This window comes from Belonocnema kinseyi, chromosome 7 (genome assembly GCF_010883055.1).
Source record: "Belonocnema kinseyi isolate 2016_QV_RU_SX_M_011 chromosome 7, B_treatae_v1, whole genome shotgun sequence".
Taxonomy (NCBI): domain Eukaryota; kingdom Metazoa; phylum Arthropoda; class Insecta; order Hymenoptera; family Cynipidae; genus Belonocnema; species Belonocnema kinseyi.
This window is the reverse complement of record NC_046663.1, coordinates 101965347-101984492: the sequence shown is the minus strand read 5'-3', so window position 1 is coordinate 101984492 and position 19146 is coordinate 101965347. Positions and strand designations below refer to the sequence as shown.

Below are 19146 nucleotides of genomic sequence, written 5' to 3'. Positions count from 1 at the left end.
CAGCTGTTAAAAAAAACCTCGGGTTTACCTTGAAAATCTTCACCGGATTTCTAGAATTCATTAAATCCATCAATTTTATTTTTATTCAAAAAAAAACTTGATTTATAGATAGTATTGAACGCCTTTAAAATTGTTCAGAATATTATTTAAAACGGTATATAATGAAGGTTTTTGAGTTTACATGAGAAACATTAATATGGACACATTTGGCCAAAAATTGTACACCAAATAGAAAAAGTAGGGAAGTGCAATAGATGCTATTTTCGGTCATAAAAAATGACGTTTGAAGGGAGAGTAAAAGACAAAAAGGTCGACCGCGAGCTTGATTCAAATAATTCGAATGTTCATAGCGCAAAATCTGAAAGTCAAGGGTCCTCATGAAAATTCATCGTTTCAAGAAAAAAGAGCAAAATTTATGTATTTAAAAGACCTCAGGCGAGTTGCATCAGGTTTTAAAGATTTTTTTGCCCTACACCCTACACCTGCAGATTGCATGAGATTGCAACAGATTGCAATGGTGAGGACCACGGTCAGGAAAATAGGGATTTAGGGACTGCTGCAGATGACGCTACGTGTCTTCCATTTGCATTGTCGAGATTCCAACCAATCACGGCGCAGGTTACGAATCTTGAACAGAGAGGGCATTTGTATTCTCGCACCGGATTGGCTCGCATATTTCCCATGGAACACCGGGCCACCCGCCATAACGACCGAGCTTGATACGAATCAGTATTTAAAAGAACGTGTTTAGGAGTAAGTCGAGCATATTTTTCAGTCTGTGATTATTTCGGTGGAACTTTTGTCGTACGCGAGTGGCGAGTGAAATTAGACAATTTATGGTGACACTTTGGAGTCATGGAAATCGCGCAAAAATTGAATTTCCGAGCATGTGAGATCGAGGACGAGGAGCTGAATATTAGCAGTCGGACCAACAGCTCGGGATGCGATGTAGACGATGGTTCAGATTCTTCAGCTGAGGATTTTGGAATGTCACCGTTACCGCACCCAAGGAAGCTATCTTTTAGCAATTTAATGGACTGCTGTGACAATGATGCTAACAAGCCCCATCACTCTAATGACAAGGCTGCAAACTCCTCCATGACAGGTTAGAATCTCCTTTATTTTCGACCTCGTGTTCGTGATGTACCCTACAAAGCATTGTCACACACAAACGTCGCTTTGTTTTTTTCCGCTTTCTGGGAAGCTTTCCTGCTTTCCCGTTCCTAGTTTATATTTGAGATGATTCGAGTACTTAATTTTGGGTCGTATCATGGAAAAAGTAGGGAATTCCGGATCTAAAGTATAATGTAAATAATGGCGTGTCAAAGTGAGAGAGATAGAAAATGGCGAATTGGTCTACTAGTTTCGCTAATTCCAAAAATATATTTGGGGTGGATTTAGTGATTTTAGAACTTGGGTTTAAATCACCAAATTTTTTGAAATTTTTAATAATTTTTAGTAGGTTGGAATACAGGAATGTCTATTTCTCTCAAAAATAAAGATTAACCAACATTGATTAAATGTCATATTTCTTTATTTTTATTTATTTCTGCGTGGGCTAATTGATGGAATTATTATTGGTCCAATTTTCCATGCAGATTATTTATTTGTATAAAATTGAAATAATCAAATTATTGTTGACTAATATTTACATTGTATTTTAAATAGAGTGAATTGAATATGAACATTTTAGAATTTATATACAATTTTTTTTTTAATCTTGTTGAAACATTTTTATAATCGAAGAATTAAAATTGTTTACTACATCTAAAATAAACAGTGAAAAATGAATTTATTTTATTACACATGAACTACTAGTAGTATATAATGTACATTTTATTTTTATATTATAAAGTTCTAGAATAAGTGTAAAATAAGATTTTTTTAAAGTTTCTAACATATGCCAAAATAAATCCTGTATTTTTCTTAAAAATTTACAATTTCATTTAGTATTTACACTGAATTACGATTTAAAATCTGTGGTTTGAATACAAACCTTTATTATTTAATTTTTACAATCATTTGTAGATTGCTTGAAAATTCTCAAAAAATCAGACTTTTTAAAAATGCATTATTTTCTGAACGAACGTAGGTATTTGATCATTTTGTATTTCTATTCGACGTGGGAATTCTTGCTCTTTCAATTGATTACAAAAAATGTTTAAAAAATATATTGTTGAAAAATTGAATTTTCACAATTTCTCGGAAAAACGAAGATTTTTTGGCGTCTTGTATCGTTTACGAGAAAAAAATTTAAAGATTATATATGTGTTTTTAAATGTCTTCGTATCAAATTTGGTTAAGCCCATATGAAGCTGATAGAATGCTTTCCATATATGAGCAGAAACTGTAAACAAATCTGGGAAAAATAAAAATGTGGGGTTTTCCAGAAAATCTTTTTTTTTTTCATGGAATTTCATAAACGCGAACGGAAGATTTCCAGGAAAAATCTGCCCTTTTATTTTTATAATATATTTAAAAACATTTTTTCGAATATAAAAAAGGCATCATATTAGAGTTTATTTTAATATATTTTTTTTTCATAAACTATGCAAGATATGGCAAAAAAGTTATTATCTGTAGAATTTTTTTAACATTTGTAAACTTTTGTCTCAACATTTGTTTTGCCCCTTTCGAGAATTAAAAAAAACAGCCGCTGTTTTGCTTTTTTTTCTAAAAATATTAATTTCTTTGGAATCAATTAAAAGGTCGAAGAATTACCACGACGAACAAAATTTTGAAAAACACCCGAAACTAGACCTCTTTGATTAGAAATGGAATTGGTCTCACGTCGTCTTATTATAATTTAGTTGTCAAATTTGTTCTGTTTCGAATTTTTTTTATAAACTACATAGCGAAAAAAATTTTGAGATGCTCAGATTTTTCTTAAATTTCGGAGTAAAGGCAATGGCCAATAAAGAGAGGGGTTTTGTGCCTGAGATCGATTGGACCCTGTCAGCAGCATTTTTTGGAATGTTAGTACTATAATACTTGGCAATCTGAATTCTAAAAAATTAGGGTTCGATATATTTATAAAAATATTCATTTCTCGAATGCATTATTCTTTGAAAATACTATGACATTTCGATGTTCTTTTTATTAAATTAAACGTCTCTTCAAGCGCTATCAAAATATGCATGGAATTAAATCCAAACTTTAGAAGAAAGTAAGTTCCTTATGCAATGTTTTCAGTAGATTATGAAAATAAGGGAATCGCTTTGTTGAGCTACAATTTAGACCATAAAGTCGTTGATTTTATTAAAACATTATTCTTTTTCCTTTAACTTTTTTTAGCAATTCGATGAAGTTCAGATTAAGTCACATACATATTTTGTTAGTGCTTAAACAGATCTTTCGATTCAAAAAACAAACAACGAAAGATCCGATTCGTTTGAGAGGAAAATGTGTTTAAGAATACACTCAACTTCCAGTTAAGCCAAAGCCTTTGAAATGAAAACAGTTCGGTTATGTCAAATCTCCCGTATCCCCACCAATGTCTATTGGGCCGGAGAAGATGAAGGAGTGTGCTTGATACGTGTGCCGTGTGCATATGTGACGTCACGTGTTGCTAAGTGGAAGGGAAGCCAGCTCAGCCCTAAATGTGAAATAACTGGGAGGTGCGTTTTTATATATCTGATCGTTGACATAAATGAGCTTTGACTTAACTGGAAGTTGAGTGTAATATGTATTTTTATGCATATCTCCAATTGGCCATTGTCCTTTCAAGACAATATCCATAAATTCTTAATGTTTTATTTAATTGAATCAAATCATGGATTAAAACTATTGTCAATATTATTATTTCGAAGGTTTTTTGTATTGTATATACACATTTAGCGTAACGAATATAGAAAGGTATAATAATAATTCAGTCAGGTCCTATTGCTTTATGACTGCTTACGAATCTTGCACGTGCACCCAGTCTAGAGAAGCGAGCCGCCCTACTGGGTCTGAGGGCTGTGTCTGAATATAAAAGCTAAAGTATTAGTTGTGGGAATTTTACCATTTTGACGAATGTTTTCTATTTCTTTATCTTTTTGAATGAAAATCGTCTTCCTTGATTGATGAGCTGTGCATTTTTATTTTCAATGCTTTAAACTGTATGAGGCGTTATTGCGAAGGCAGATATTTAATTTGAAGTAAGTTCTAAAATTCTCAAATTTGTACGAACTACTTTAAAGATGTTTTCTTTATCGAAGTTCGATCTCATGTTCTGATCCAGAAAAAGAATGTTTAAATGGTTGCAACTTTAAGCTCGTTTTTAAGTGGCTACTAAAGTGATAGTGACGATAGTCGATACCTTCTGTAGATTCATGTGTCATCCAAAAATGTAGTGGTACCCCTATGCCTATACAGATAGGCATCACATCTTTCTTCTTTATGGGTTCTGTTTAAAGATAACAACCCTGATCTTATCACATTTTTCTTTTTAAAGCCAAACTGATTTATATCACTTATTGGGAAACAGTAGTATTTACATTCGTAAATCGTAATCAGTAAACACCGTTATTCTTTATTAATTTAAATATCTATATTTAAATTAAAAGGCGTTTCTTAATATGGAAAAGCAGTCCTAGTTTTACGTTTTTTAAATTGCTTTAGCATACAAATCAGTGGCTCGTTTGAATTTTCTAAAACTCAGATAAATATTCCTAGGGATGACATCTGCAAATTTCACATTTGCTAATACACGTAATAGTGTAACTTTAGTTGAAGACTAATTCCATTTCGAAACATTAATATACATATTTGTAATTGTTAATCTTGTAAATTTCCACATTTGAATCTCCAAGATTTTATGAGTTCAGAAGACTTCGATTTGTTTTAAAAGTATTTTCATTTTGAACTATTCAAATGTAAAATATTATTTGTTACGTCGATAGTTAAACTTGTTTATCTTGAAGAGCTTCAATTGCAAGGCTTCGTCCATGAATGCCTCAAGCTATTGTATTTCATATTCACCCCTCTCTATTAAAAATTGCATCAAGATCTCGGTCCAGTTAGTAAAATTTGTCAGAATTGCTCTCGATTGCCCTCCTCTCAGTACCTGACTTTATTTAGGGATGCAGCCCATATTCTGAATTTTTAATTACATTTTTTAAACATTTTATATGTGGGAAATCATTGTAAATTAAAATCCTTCAACTTTGACGGCTTCAGCCTGAAATTTCTTACTAAATGAAAATATAAATTTTGATTTGTTATTATATATTTTAAATCTAATTGCTGAATGTTTATGGCTTATCAAATTTAGTTTTTAATTTCTATTTAAACAACGTGAACCTTTTGTAATGTACAATTTTACAACGTTGAAGTGTTTTAATTTTGAGCTTTTAAACTGTGAAATATTTCTATGTCGATAATTGAAATTTATTATTTATTTTAAAAAGCTTGAGTTTAGAATTCTTACTTTTTAAAGGAAGTAGTATTAAATGTTTTGCTTTTAATAATTAAATAATTACGCATGGGAACTTTGATGTTTGGCTTGTTGAATTCAGATGTTCAAGAACTTCATTTTCAATTCTTGAAAATATATCATTATTGATTTCACATCGCGTAAAATTCGCATTTGCATTTTTTTCAATTTCTGATTGTGTTTAAATGTCTTCTTAGACATATGGTTTTATATGAAAAATGAATCAAAATGTGTTTATATTATTTGTGTAAGTAAAGTTTTCGACGAGGTCAAGGAACTATTTTAATAACCTTGAGGTTTTGAAAACTATCCCATGAGACGCTCAACTCTTGAAGGGCCTTTTTATATATGACAAGGGTATCTTTGACAAGGGGTGCTTGGCAGATTCGAGGATTAAAAGTCCAATTTTCCTGCGTGATAGATCAGAAAAAATGCTATTTAAGCTTGGTTAGCTTGAAATTCTCACTTTTAATAATTTTCTTTGATTAGATTTTAGATGACGAACCTTAAAAAAACTCGACCCTCACAAATCATAGTTTAGCGAATAGTTTAGTTATTATTTCATCCCTTGCAAGTAAAAATAATTAAAAAAAAGAGATTTTTTAAATAGCTGTATATGTTGAAAATTCTTTTTTGCTATTTTAAATACAAATTATTACTAAAATTGGGTTGAATGAGTCGATAAAATATTTTCTAGTGGTCCAAAATATGTTATTGTTGACCAAAGATGTATTTTTTCATTTGTTCAATCTTCAAAGTCTCACTTGTAACTAAAATGTTCATATCTTATTAATTTTTAAATTACGTTTAGTTTTACAAATATCTAATTTTTTAAATTAAATCGTCTCATATCTATCGAAAATCTTTCTTAGTTTCGTGCATTTCAGAAGAGAAATAACCATCCTGTATTTATGAGATTCACGGTTTGATAGGGCGGCTCTATTTTGAATCACTAGAATTCATCTAAGATTCGAAGATGCCGTCTTTGATTTGGTGAAAAGAAGTTTTCTCAGGGTACGCCAGCTCCCATAAATTCAATCTTATGGGGACCGCTGACCACCCATAAATCCAATATAGCCCTTTCTTTCTTAGTAACATGGGTCTCTTTCCTTTAAAATCGGGGGTTTACACTTTGACGGCATCCCGAATCGGTCGCGTTATTCAAAGTTTTAAATATTTTCCTCTTACATTATTTGAGTTTGAAGGGTGAAATCTCGTAAAATTTTAATATAATTTTCACATTCTTTCCAATAAATATTATTTTGTAAATACAAATAATGAAAATGTTTAAATTATGATTTGAAATAATAAAAATAGTACAATGGCAAAATTTTGTTTTCTCTTATTCCTAGGCTTGACATAATTTACAAACTATAAATCCAGCAAAAACGTCAAAATCTAAAATTATAAAAATGAACCAAATCTTGTGAGTTTATTATGTAATAAATGTTCAACATTTATATTTAATCGACTGAAGTTTTGTTTCATATTGTGAAAATGCTTTATAGTTTATGTTATTGGCTCTTCTTACACATCCACTTCCTTTCAACTCATGTACATAATAAAAAAAAGCAAATTAGTTTCATGAGCATTTTTTGCTTGCAGCTTCTATAGGAATCAGAATTCCTCCCAGAGGAGATGGTGGATCTCCTTCGAAAATGTCGATGGCTTGTAGTCCGCCCTACAAAAGGGTGCGAGCCCTGAGACTTTTTGATTCCCCAGCAACACCTAAGACGCTACTTGAGAAAAGTACAATGCACACGCCTGTACCGTACAAATGCTCGAGACTATTTTCCATGGAAAAACCTAGGCCTGTAGCTACCGGTTTTCAAAGTAAGGCTGACAAACCTGCAGCTAATATCAATCCATTCACACCAAATGGGATGCTGCTGGCGGTTAAAAAGAGGAGCAGATCAAAGCGAAGCCTCAATGGGTATGTATTATGCACTAAATCTAAACAAAACTATTTTAAAAATTAACAATATGAATAAATTCAATTATAGTTAAATTTCACAAATTAAAGTGAAACTTAAGTATTAAACAGGGCACGAATCATCTGGCTGTTTCGACTTTTTTGAAAAAATGCGACTAATCGTCTTTTCCGTTTATTTCAGAAGTTCGTTATACTTACTTTCAATTTTAATCACGATCTTTTTCTTTTAATGCGACTATTTAGCTCAAAATTTCATTATTTTGTATAAAATTCAACTTTTTTAAATTGAAAATTCTTTTCTTTGGATTGAGAATTCCTCTTTGATGATTGTAATTCATTTTTTTTTTCATTTATGCCCTGGGAGTCTTCATTTTTTTTATCAGTAATGTGATATATTCTTAGTTTTTAAATTTATGTCATCGATACCTTCTTAAAATTTTAACGATTGAAATTAGAAACTTTGCAAGTTACGTTGAAATAACAAATTTAGAACATATATTTGGAACTTTATATTTTAAAGCTTGAATTTGCCAATGTTGGTTTTTAATATTTCTTTGGGTTTCGAGTCTATTTTTAAATGTCATTTTTTTCTTTCAATATTTTTTCCTCAATTTTTTATACTTTTTTTCGAAATTTTTGAATTTTTTCATCATTATGTTTGAAATTGATCAATTTTTTAGGGTTTTAATTTTTAATTGCACACTATTGAAGGTTTCTTATTTGACCTTTAACCATTCTAAGCAACTTTAAATAACAAATTGTTCAATGTTAAAAGCTTAAAAATAAAAAATGTTAAATGTGTATGTATTTTATTTTGAAATGAAGAAAATCTCGATTCTCATTTTGAGATCGTCAAATTATAGAGTCTTTGAGTTTTAATTTATTTAATTTTGAGGGCTTCTATCTTAAATGTGCGCAGTTTTTTTATGTTTCATTCTGAAATCGTATCTAATATTGAAGACCTTAGAATTTAGATTTTAATGTTTTAAAACAGAAGGTGTCCAATTTTTTCAACTGTAAATGTTTGATTAATTCCTGAATTTTCAAATTCTTCGAGTCAGTAATTATGAATTCTTAACATTCGAAATATCTCAGCTCTTAAAGTTTACTATTTTACCAAATTTCGTACTGAAGTACCCAAACACGGAATTTGGATAGTATTAACAATTTCTTAGAGTAAGGAGGGTGTTAACTTATCTGGAAAAGCTGGAATTGTTAGGAATTTTGTTATACCTGTAAAAATCGGGAAATGTCAATAAATATTTTTCAAGCTTGCCTAAATAAAAAAAAAGTAAAATAAAACTTAATAAATATTTTTTTTATTTTGAAAAGTAACTTTTATGTTACTGGATTTATACTGATTTAAATCCAAATTCTTTTGATCGTTTTCAATAATCTCAGGAAAATATATTTTGTTCAAAGCATTAATGCGTTAAATAGGCACTGAATTTTAAGCATGAAGATAAATTATTATTTAAAATCATGGTGGGGATAAGCAGTATATTTAAGAATATATTGTAATCATTTGTCAGAGCTTCGTAAGTTAAACATTAATTAAATTTCTAAAAAATTGCACCATTAAGAAATCACTTGTCCTCGTATAAAGTTGCGTGAGCAAATAAATAAAAAGGTATTTATTTTTCAGAAGAAAAGAACCATTTTTGCTCATTTAGATATTTACATGAACTGAAAAAAATATTGTTTGTAACAAACACCAAATAGTATACATATTCCGACTTTTTTATGTTAAGTACTTAAAATTTAACCATACACAGGTGGATATTATATTTAGATTATTCAAGTATTATCTAGTGATTTGAATTTGAAAGAGTGTAGGGTCGATTATAATAATAATATAATTCATAGATGAATGGCTTCTTATTAAGACATTATTATCTGGGAAAATCTAGAGGTACTTGCAAAAACCCTGGAATTGACAGGGCATTTTTTCCAGGATTTGAGTAGACGCCCTAGAATCCTAATCTTACAATTATCTGCTTCCAGATCTCCAGAAATTGTAGTACCAAAGTTCGATTTGGATTCCGAAGACTCCGACAACGAAGTAGTGGAACAGCCAACGAAACGAGTTGCTTTACAAGATTCCAACATCCCTCGATACCGTCAAGAATTCCTCGAGGTAGAGTTAATAGGCTCAGGAGAATTCGGCTCCGTTTATAAGTGTATCAATCGATTAGACGGTTGTACATATGCTATAAAGAAAAGCCTAAAACCAGTAGCCGGTAATATCAACGAGAAGAACGCGTTGAACGAAGTCTACGCTCACGCAGTTCTGGGAAAACACGAGAATGTCGTGCGATACTACTCAGCTTGGGCAGAGGATAATCACATGATAATCCAGAACGAGTACTGCAATGGTGGGAGTCTTGCTGACGCAATAATGAATTTACAAGCAGAGAAAAGGTGCTTCTCCGAGGTGGAGTTGAGGCAGTTGTTATTGCATGTGGCGAAAGGACTCAGGTGCATTCACAGTATGCAACTAGTTCACATGGATATCAAACCCGGGAATATTTTTATCTCGAAGGAGAAAAAACTGCATGCGATGAACGATGATTCGGCGGACGATGGCTTTGATGAGGAGGAGACGGTCGAGGAGGAAATTACCTATAAGATTGGCGATTTTGGACATGTAACGTCGGTAAACAATCCTCAGGTTGAAGAGGGTGATTGCAGGTATCTGCCGACGGAAATTCTTCAAGAAAATTTCACGCATCTACCAAAGGCGGATATTTTCGCGCTGGGACTGACGGTTTATGAAGCTGGCGGTGGTGGTGCATTGCCGAAAAACGGACCTGAGTGGCACAAAATTAGGAACGGCGAGTTGAAGGAACTTCCGCACTGTAGTAGCGAATTTAACGACTTGATAAAGGTAATTTTGATTTATTCTTTTTTTAAATTATTATTATTATTATTTTATATATTGATGACTTAATGCAGATTCGCTGTTGTGAAAACTTTGAAATAGGTGTGAGTAGAAAAATTCTGATCCTTTTTCAAAATTCTACATATATTTTTCTTTTTTTTCATTTGGACTGGAACGTTATATAAAAAATAATTCAGACCACATTATGGACCCTTTAATGTTTTTTTATTCCTATAATCTGGACTGAATTATTTTTTGTAAAACGGTTCTGTCCAAATGAAAAAAACATAGAATTTTCGACACGACACTGGAATTTTTTATTCGCACCTATTTCAAAGTCTTCACAACAGGGAATTTGAATGTGTCATGAATATGGAAACTAATTACTACATCTTGTGGAGGACGCTAAATTAGGTTGATTTTGACATGAAATGAATCAATATTGCGTAAACGAATTTTTTATTCAATTTGAAGTAACAGGAGATTGGTATTGGTATTGGTCGAGATTAGTTGAAGTCGAACATTTTATAGGAAATTTTGAGAGCATTGACTTATTTAAAGAGAAATTTTTTTTTAGCTCTGACATAATTAAAACTAAGAGAATTTAATAAATGATCGAAAAATAGGTGAACTCAAACTTTTGACTGGTAGTGTATGAAGGTCACTTTTCTTGATTCCGCACACTTTTATTTTTGTTTGGGTGTGTAATAAATAATTGTGAATTGAAAAGCACTTAACAATTTAAAAAAAATACAAATACAAATGAAAATTGCCATGATCACAATTTTTGAAATTGTACAACTTGAAACCATTCAGATCGAAATTCTTTTCACTTTTCAAATTGGCTTTGAAATTTTTAGTGTTTTGGAATATTTTCAAATAAGAAATAATTCACTTTTCAATGCCTAGTTATAAAATCCTCTGATTTGTAAGACTTGAATTTGTCACATTATTTTCATTCTCTTCAATTTATTCTGGAGGCATTAAATTCAAGGTTTTTGAATGATAAATCCTTTAATTTGGATATTGTGCAACTGTCATGTCTTTCAATTGGATCTACTAGGAGTTGGAAGAATTAAAAAAAAAAAGAAAATTAGCTAATTTTAAAATTGATACCAAAGATTTTGGAATACTTAAATTTAAAAGTGTGAAATTGAAAACGTGACGAAAATTAAAACCAATAAACTTTGAATCCTTAAATCTAAAATTATAAAATACAAAACTATCAAGGCTTTTAATATTTCTGTAGCAAGAACAACATTTTTCTAATCAACATTGAAAGAGTTCTAAATCGTTGACGAAGGTATCCGATCAAAGTAAAAAAGAAACCTTAAATAAAAAAAGCCAAATTTATTTTTATTCCTTATTTTAGATCCTTCATTTTTGACCTCCTTGCTTTTGAAGCAAAAACACTTCAGTTGCATGGCCTAAAAAATTAAACTTTTTTTACATTTGCGAATTAAAAACTGCAATTATTATTTGAAAATATAGACATTTCAAAGATGCTAAATATGGTTAATAAGTATCATATCATTTAGTATCATGTGAGATTCAAAGTGATTGGATAGCTTTTTTTTTAGAACATTTGTGGACTCAATAGAATCTAATATAAATTTGAATAAACTTGTATAAATTCCGCATTAATTTTCCTTTTATTTGAGAACGCTTTCGCTGTAAAGTCTGGGATTGATTTTTTTCTTAAAGAATAATAGTTTCAATTAGATGACAAGAAGTTGAAGAACATCTTTTTTTTTAATTACAGCTTATGGTTCATCCGAATCCCGAAATGAGGCCGACAGCAATCTGTTTAATCCAGAATAGACTGTTTTGTACAAAAACCAAAGCACAATTGCGTCGCGAGCCCAACGCTGAGAAACTGAAGGACGAAGAAATGAAGACTAGTACATCGAACGTGGCGATAACAACAGGTGATAACAACTCCGGAGGATACAGACTGCGACCCACGCCAACGAGGCTCTCTTCGCGAGCGATAGGCAAAAAAGTCAATCGTAGTCAGAGCACTACGAACTTCTAAGTGTCATAAATCGAAGTCGTCTTCGAAAATTTTAAGCTAAGCGGAAACTGTTATCGAAGGAGTGGTGCCCGTGGGTACCTTTATATTGTGATATCGTTAATTCTAGTTCATAAGCGAAAACTTGGTTAGAATGATACGGTATGCAGAGTGAAATTGCGCGTCTTCATGGTTCCATTTTTTCTTTTTTTTCTTTTCTTATTGTTTCGTACTAGTTTTCTGTTTAATGGTAGAATTGTTGCTGGACCCCTTCACCTCTAATTAAAATTACATTCCTTAATTCCAAGTTGATCGATAAAATTGAAGAATTTGGATTTATTTTAAAGGATATATTTTTAAAAGCAGGTGAATCAATTCCATCAAAATTTAAACAAAAAGCGTTGTTACTATACCTTGTTTGAAAAACTGCGCGAATATGATGTTAGATCTGAATTTTCATATTTTTAAAGACTTCTCTAAATTTTTATAGACTTCTTTAAGGAATATTCTTTGACGAATATACGCGCTAGTTTATTGAACTAAATGTTAAAATTCTGTTTTCCACTCGAGGCATCGCATTTACATTTGACGAGTGAACTTGAATTAAATATTCCATCTTGACAATTTAAAAATAAAATGATTTCCTTTGTATTAGTATTATCGAGCGAATCTCTGATGTGATTCAAACTTTTGTTTAAAATAACTTATTTTTGTGATTTATTCTAATGACTTGTTGATGTAATTCAGTTTTATAAATCACATTTGTAGGAATGCGTGCATGTCTATCGATAAAATGATTTTATTATTCGGAATAGTATTATTCTATCCAACCGATTTCCTTACTTTTAATTTTTTTCATTATTTAAAACTAGTTTTCACATCTGTAAATAATACTGAAAGGTAACTCCCACGATTAACATTTTTTATACAAAAAATCTACTGAATTGAAAATAGGAATTAGTATTGTGCTTCCTCTAAAATATAAAACTTCGAAGTAATCTAAATTATAAATTTTCAGAATTCGACGCTAAAATTGACACTTGACTGTTTCGATCCGACAATAGCTTTTCAGCTTTCATGACTGCCTTAGACTTTTTTTAGACAAATCTGAAATTATCTGGATGATCCATAAGACCTTTGGCAATTTGACTCTGCGTAAAAATGAAAGAAATAGTGAAAAATCTTTTTAAATATTAAATTATTTTTGTAGAAATTTTAATAGCGTCTGTTCTCAGCATGCTTTGAAATTTGACTCACAATTTCTTATTCTCTATCATATAAGTTGTAACAAATATCGCTGTATTATATTCAAACCGAAAGTCGTTTCTTAGTTTAATCGGCGTTTTTAGTTCTTAAGATATTCATATTGGTTCATATAATAAACATATAAAAGTGAAAAGTGTTTTTGAAAAACTGTTTAGCCATAAATCGAAGTCTTCACGGTTCTCGTGTTGACTCCTAAAACATGAATTAAGAAGACGATTTTACTTTTAAACGAGATAGTTTTTTTTCTAAGGCACTGTCGTACTAGTTGTTATTTTCAAATTGCGATAGCAGATATTCAAAACGGCGTGTTATCACTTTGAAGATTTTACATGGTTAGAAATTAATTTTGACTTCGCTTGTTTTTCCCCCCTCATTTCGTCGATTATTTTCTGTTCATTAGAAGCATGCATGACTTTTATAAAGGTACCTGCTTTTACAAGCGGTGTATTTGTACAAAACCTAACTTTTTGGGTTTTTTGTTTACAAAAGTTACAGCGAAATACTGGAATAATTGCATGTAATTGTATTCTCATGTCAAATTAATTTTTTTTAAGTTGCCAATTGAATACAAATTTTTCGCAAGGGATTATTTGTAAATGTGCTGTACGTAATTTTCAAGGAAGCTTGTACAGAAAAAAAACTTGTAAAACGAGAATGTAAAAAAGATTACTACGTACATACGTTTATTTGTGAAAAAGAGTTTTCGAAACATCTGCCTGTGAGGGTGGACCCCGAACAAAGGCAGAGAAACGCCTTTATATTTCGATACAATTTGATCATTGTTGTTTTTCATTATACCTAATATTATTATTATTTTAATATTATAACAAACAAAAATAAATTCAACTTAAATTCACTTGATTCTTTTTCATTTTCCTTTTTATCTACCCGTTTATAGTTATTTAAATTATATTTGAGACATTGAAATTGTTAAAACAATTTTAATGTGTTAAAAAATGAACGAGTATTGTTAAAAAACAAATTAGTACTTCCAAATATTAAAATCTGTCGAAAATTTTTTGCGATAAAATGTTTTTGCTTCTTACACAAATTATACACTTGAACAATCGCGCATTATACAAATACTAATCAAATTATTTAAACAAATTATTTCATTGTCATGATTGATTAAAGAATACATAACGTCCAGAAAATATGTTCAGTTCGAAACTCAGCTGAAAAAAACAACTTGTTTAATTTGCAGGATTTTTTAAAAGTTGTAAAAAAATTAATTCATTTTAAAATATATTTAAAACTTCCGAAAAAAATTTCTAAAATTATTTTAAATTTGAAAAAATTTAAAACCACTTCTAGATTTTTCAAGATTTTGAAATAAAATTCTAAAGCTTTTGAAGGATGCTTGAACTTTTCAAAATAAAACTAATTTAAGAACAGTTAAGTTAAACAAAAATATTTTTTTCATTGTTTGATTCTTTAATTTAGAGTATTAAAAATGTTAACGTAGATTTATATATGTTTTTGGAACTTAATCTGAATCTTTGAACTCTATAATTTATAAAAGTGAAAAACTTTTAAACTTCAATTTTAAAAGTTTGAAATTCAAGAAATTTACTTTGAATTCTTTAATTTGTTGTTTCTTGTTTATTACTTTAAATAGATAAGTTTTTCGAATAGAGTTCGATTTTTTAAATTTCATTGACCGTGAAAAATGTTTGTGAACCGGGAAATGGGCCGGGAATGTTTTTCTTCGATTAAAACGGCCACTGTAAATCGCAATATCACGCGAAATTCAAATTTGGCACTCATGGTATTTTCTTATGGGTAATTCTGAACAATATACCGAAGCATAAAATTATTCGTAATATATTATCGTGGTTAAATATTAGATTTACAAAAATCTGACTTTCCCTTGTTAAATCAATAGCCAACATGGTCTTTGCCCAACCGCTTGATATTAACTGATTTCGTTCAAAATTTGAATTTTTTTTTTGGAATTGGAAAAAACTGGAGGGGGGGAGTCCAAAGAAATTCAAAAAGTGAAAAGTAAGGGCGACTTCACTTCCCAATTTTCCAAAATATTGTAAAATTTTAATATCTACAGTTTTTTAATTGACAAAATCTAATTTTTATAAACTTACAAAAAAGTAAAATAATTTTGTAAACATTTACAAATCATTCTAACATTTTTTTGAGCATTGAGAACTTTATCGCTCTTAAAATTTACTTTAAAGTATGTGGCGACATAAAAAATAAAAATGATCACACCCTACATTCAGTTTTGAATTTGTTTAGGTAAATTTACACAACAAGAGAGTATCTACGGGCTCAACGAATTTCAAGATAGTTTTTCAACTTTTTCAAAATTATATTTGTTTTTTGAGGTTTATAAAAATGAAATTTTGGCCTAGAAAGTCTGAAAATATTAAAATCTGACAAAAACGGAACCTTAGGATATTTATCGATTTATTTCAAATGTTACGCAAGTTATTAGGGACTCAAAATAAAACTTGTCAGTGCTAGGCTGTTTTTGATTTCTAATTTTTTTCGACCCTCTATTTGCTAGCTTGGCCCAAAAAAATCTTTATTTTAAGTTTCTAATTTAATAGAATAAAAAATTTTAATATATGCTTTAATTTATATCTACCCATGTAATTTACAGTTCTTATTCAAATATGCTACGTATTTTTTACGATAATTGAAATAAATGTAATTTCATCGTAAAAGAATAACTAGTATTCGATTCTTTTCATCATTCAATAAAATGGATTTACGAATTTTTTTAATATTGAACTAAAGAATGAACTCTTGCTAATATTACTTAAAAATAATATTGCTTCAAAATAACAGAGTTATAATTTGAGAACAAATGTATAAGTCTGGTATAGAATATAGATAATAAAAGGAATATTTTATAATTATGAAGATTACAAAATTTGTTTAAAAGTTCACTAAAGAAGTCTTTTACTTTAGTTAAATATGTACTTTACAATGTTAAGATAATTTCAATTCGAACCCTTTGATTTTAATTCGCCAATTGAATTATTTGGTCTCAATCCTGACTTTTTTCCACAGAATTTGAGTTTCAAAAATCCTAGAACTTTTTCAAAATTCAATTTTACGCGCTTGATTGATCGAAAAGCGATATATCGAGACCTTCCTTCGATAGTTTATTTGCGTCCACCACCTCCCACCAATGGTATTCAAGATGGCGTCGGAGAACAACAAGAGAATTCCATAAGGGAGTTATTGTAAACAGGCTCGCAAAAGTGAAATTTTAAAGCATTCAAGTTGATTTTTTTTATTGAGAAAGAACGTAGCGTGAGTACGACATGGCAAAGTCGGTACTCAGTTCGGATACGTTGCCGAAAGCAGGCAGAGTAAACGAAGGTACGCAAAATTAACTTTTTTCATTGTACATTGCAGAACTAAAGCTGTCACTCGACAGGTCCTTTCATATTTTCTTCGTCCTACATTTCTTGAATAATTATTACAGTATGTCGTGAGTGGCTCGTACATGAAGACGGAGCTCTAGCATATCGCCTTCAAGATGAAGAGAGTAAGCATTTTTCATATTTTTAAAAAGATTTATATTAATTAGATCTATATATATTGAAAACCGGCCCATGATGACAATGTTAAGAGCGAATTCCATTTGACTAACGTCAGCAGGCACCGTGAGAAAAAAAGTGTAACAGGTAGAATGAGGATTAAATTATATATCTTGTTTTCTTTTTTTTCTTTGGCTTTCGTCGGACAGTGAGTCAGAGAGAATGTGGAATGAGTTCAATTACTTCAATGAGCACTTGTCTTTCCCTTTCTTAAGGGACTGCTTTAATAAGTTCTGAAAGCCTTTTCTAATTATAGGAATTAAATTTTATATTCATTATTCACAAATGGAAGGCGTTGAATTCATGAAAATTTTTAATTCATATTAGTTTGAAATTAAGTGCTTTGATTAAATTATAAAAACATTTCTGTGGCGAAATGTTGTCACAGGCTTATACTGCCCAATATGTCGAAGGCATTTTTGTTTAGAGTTGGATTTTTATTTGATCATTTTTGCACGGGGCTCTCCCGGTATATATCATCAGTCACGGACGCATTTTTATAATGCAATCAAATGATCTGATGAGAGCAGTCTGCCCAGACATATTCGACAAAGCCTGGTTTTTACCCCATCATTGACGGACTGGGTTGCAGTCAAGTACACGATGGGGGGACCTATAGCTTAAGGTGGGTTCCGAACCACCAGAACCTCGGCAAAGGTACATTGAAAAATTTCCAGAGGTACCGGCTCAGGGATCGAACCCCGGACCTCTGAGGTGAAGCCAAAGTGTCTAACCAACTGAGCCACCGAGGCTCAGTTATTAAATTATTATTTATTATTATTATTATTATTATTATTATTATTTGATTAAAGCTATCGAATTTGTAATTGTTAAGGCTATAGCACTGACTAGTGTTACTAAATATTCCCTAACGTTAGCCCTGAACGACCTGGAAAAGGGGGGTATAGTCTTACGTAGACTTCCTAAAATTAATCGAATTTGGATATATTTAAATGCGAACGCTGTAGAGGTTTCGATTCACTAAATGCAGTTTTTTAATGCCTTCTGTTCACAGTTGTTTAATCTTCGGGGCTTTCTAATTAAGCTTTTTTAATATTCTGGACTTTATTTGATATCATAAGCTTAAAGTTTACAATTTTTGTATTTTTATCGTCCTAAAGTTAAAGGTATTGAATTTGGAACGCTTCCAATATGTATAATTGAATGAATGATTTTGGTTTAAAGTTATTCCCCCTTAAATAATTTGCTTGTTTGGATTTTGTAATTATTCATTTTATAATTCTTCAGTTTACTACGCTTCAGATTTAAATGGTTAAACTTCAAATTCTTAAATTTTAGTGTGTTTTAGGTTTTGAATTGTAAATTAAATAATCTCAATTTATAACTTGTTTCATATTTAGAATGTTAAATTTTGTATGCCGGAAGCATTCCAATAATGATTTAAGGCCATGTGAGCGTAACCTAAAAAAATGTTCAAATCCAACTTATGTTCACAAGAAACGTCATACCGAGTTAAAGAGTTGGGAAATTAAATGAGAAGCACTAAGAAACCCTTGCCTGGTCCTGAATTTGTATAATTACGAAAATTTCCCAAATTTTGAAATCGATATCGGGTTTCATGTGAACGTAAGTTGGGTTTGAAAAAAATGTAAAAAATGTGAGGTTAAGCTCACATGGCCTCAATCATTAATTTTGAATTATAGGCATTTTAATTTCATCGCCAGCTAACTTCACTTCATCGAATGCTGAGGGAAAAACCATGGCACCCAATGCAAGAGAGAAACCTTAATTTTTTTAATGTCTTACTAATAAATAATGAGTATGCTTTCATTGTTTTCTTTAATTATTTCTTAAAAATTAACATCAATTTTCCAAATACTTTTTTATAGAAAAAATTAGTTTTTACGATGATGTTAACAACATAGGATTTACTGCCATGTATTTGGTCGATTGTTTTGCCCTGAGCACTCGACGAAGTGAATTTACTTGGTGGCGAAGAGAAAGTACGTAATACCAGGTGTATACATATGAAACCGGTATTTTTTCAAGAAAAAAAACACATTTATTTCAAGAGAATGATAACAAATATTTTATTCAAAGTATGCGCCC

At 30.6% G+C, this 19146-nt stretch overlaps 2 protein-coding genes across 3 annotated transcripts in view; both read left to right on the top strand.

Moving 5' to 3' along the window:
• The first annotated feature begins 700 nt into the window (after window positions 1–700).
• LOC117177518 (wee1-like protein kinase) lies at window positions 701–14363 on the top strand. Its single transcript, XM_033368281.1, has 4 exons — window positions 701–1105; window positions 7022–7349; window positions 9354–10236; window positions 11993–14363. The coding sequence occupies exons 1-4, from the start codon at window positions 856–858 to the stop codon at window positions 12263–12265; spliced, it is 1734 nt and encodes a 577-aa protein (XP_033224172.1). The 5' UTR covers window positions 701–855; the 3' UTR covers window positions 12266–14363.
• Window positions 14364–16669: 2306 nt separating this feature from the next.
• Window positions 16670–19146, top strand: part of LOC117176171 (trichohyalin) — an 11396-nt gene continuing 8919 nt past the window's right edge. For both annotated transcript variants that reach the window (XM_033366266.1, XM_033366265.1), the window contains exons 1-2: window positions 16670–16855; window positions 16962–17024. In XM_033366266.1, the coding sequence (XP_033222157.1) occupies window positions 16798–16855; window positions 16962–17024 (121 nt within the window). In that variant the 5' untranslated portion in view covers window positions 16670–16797. The remainder of the gene's footprint in view (window positions 16856–16961; window positions 17025–19146) is intronic.

Coding starts and splice junctions, on each gene's coding strand:
- LOC117177518 (XM_033368281.1), top strand. CDS start 856: ATGGAAATCGCGCAAAAATTGAATTTCCGAGCATGTGAGATCGAGGAC. Junction 1,106..7,021: donor TGCAAACTCCTCCATGACAG/GTTAGAATCTCC, acceptor TTTTGCTTGCAG/CTTCTATAGGAATCAGAATT. Junction 7,350..9,353: donor TCAAAGCGAAGCCTCAATGG/GTATGTATTATG, acceptor ATCTGCTTCCAG/ATCTCCAGAAATTGTAGTAC.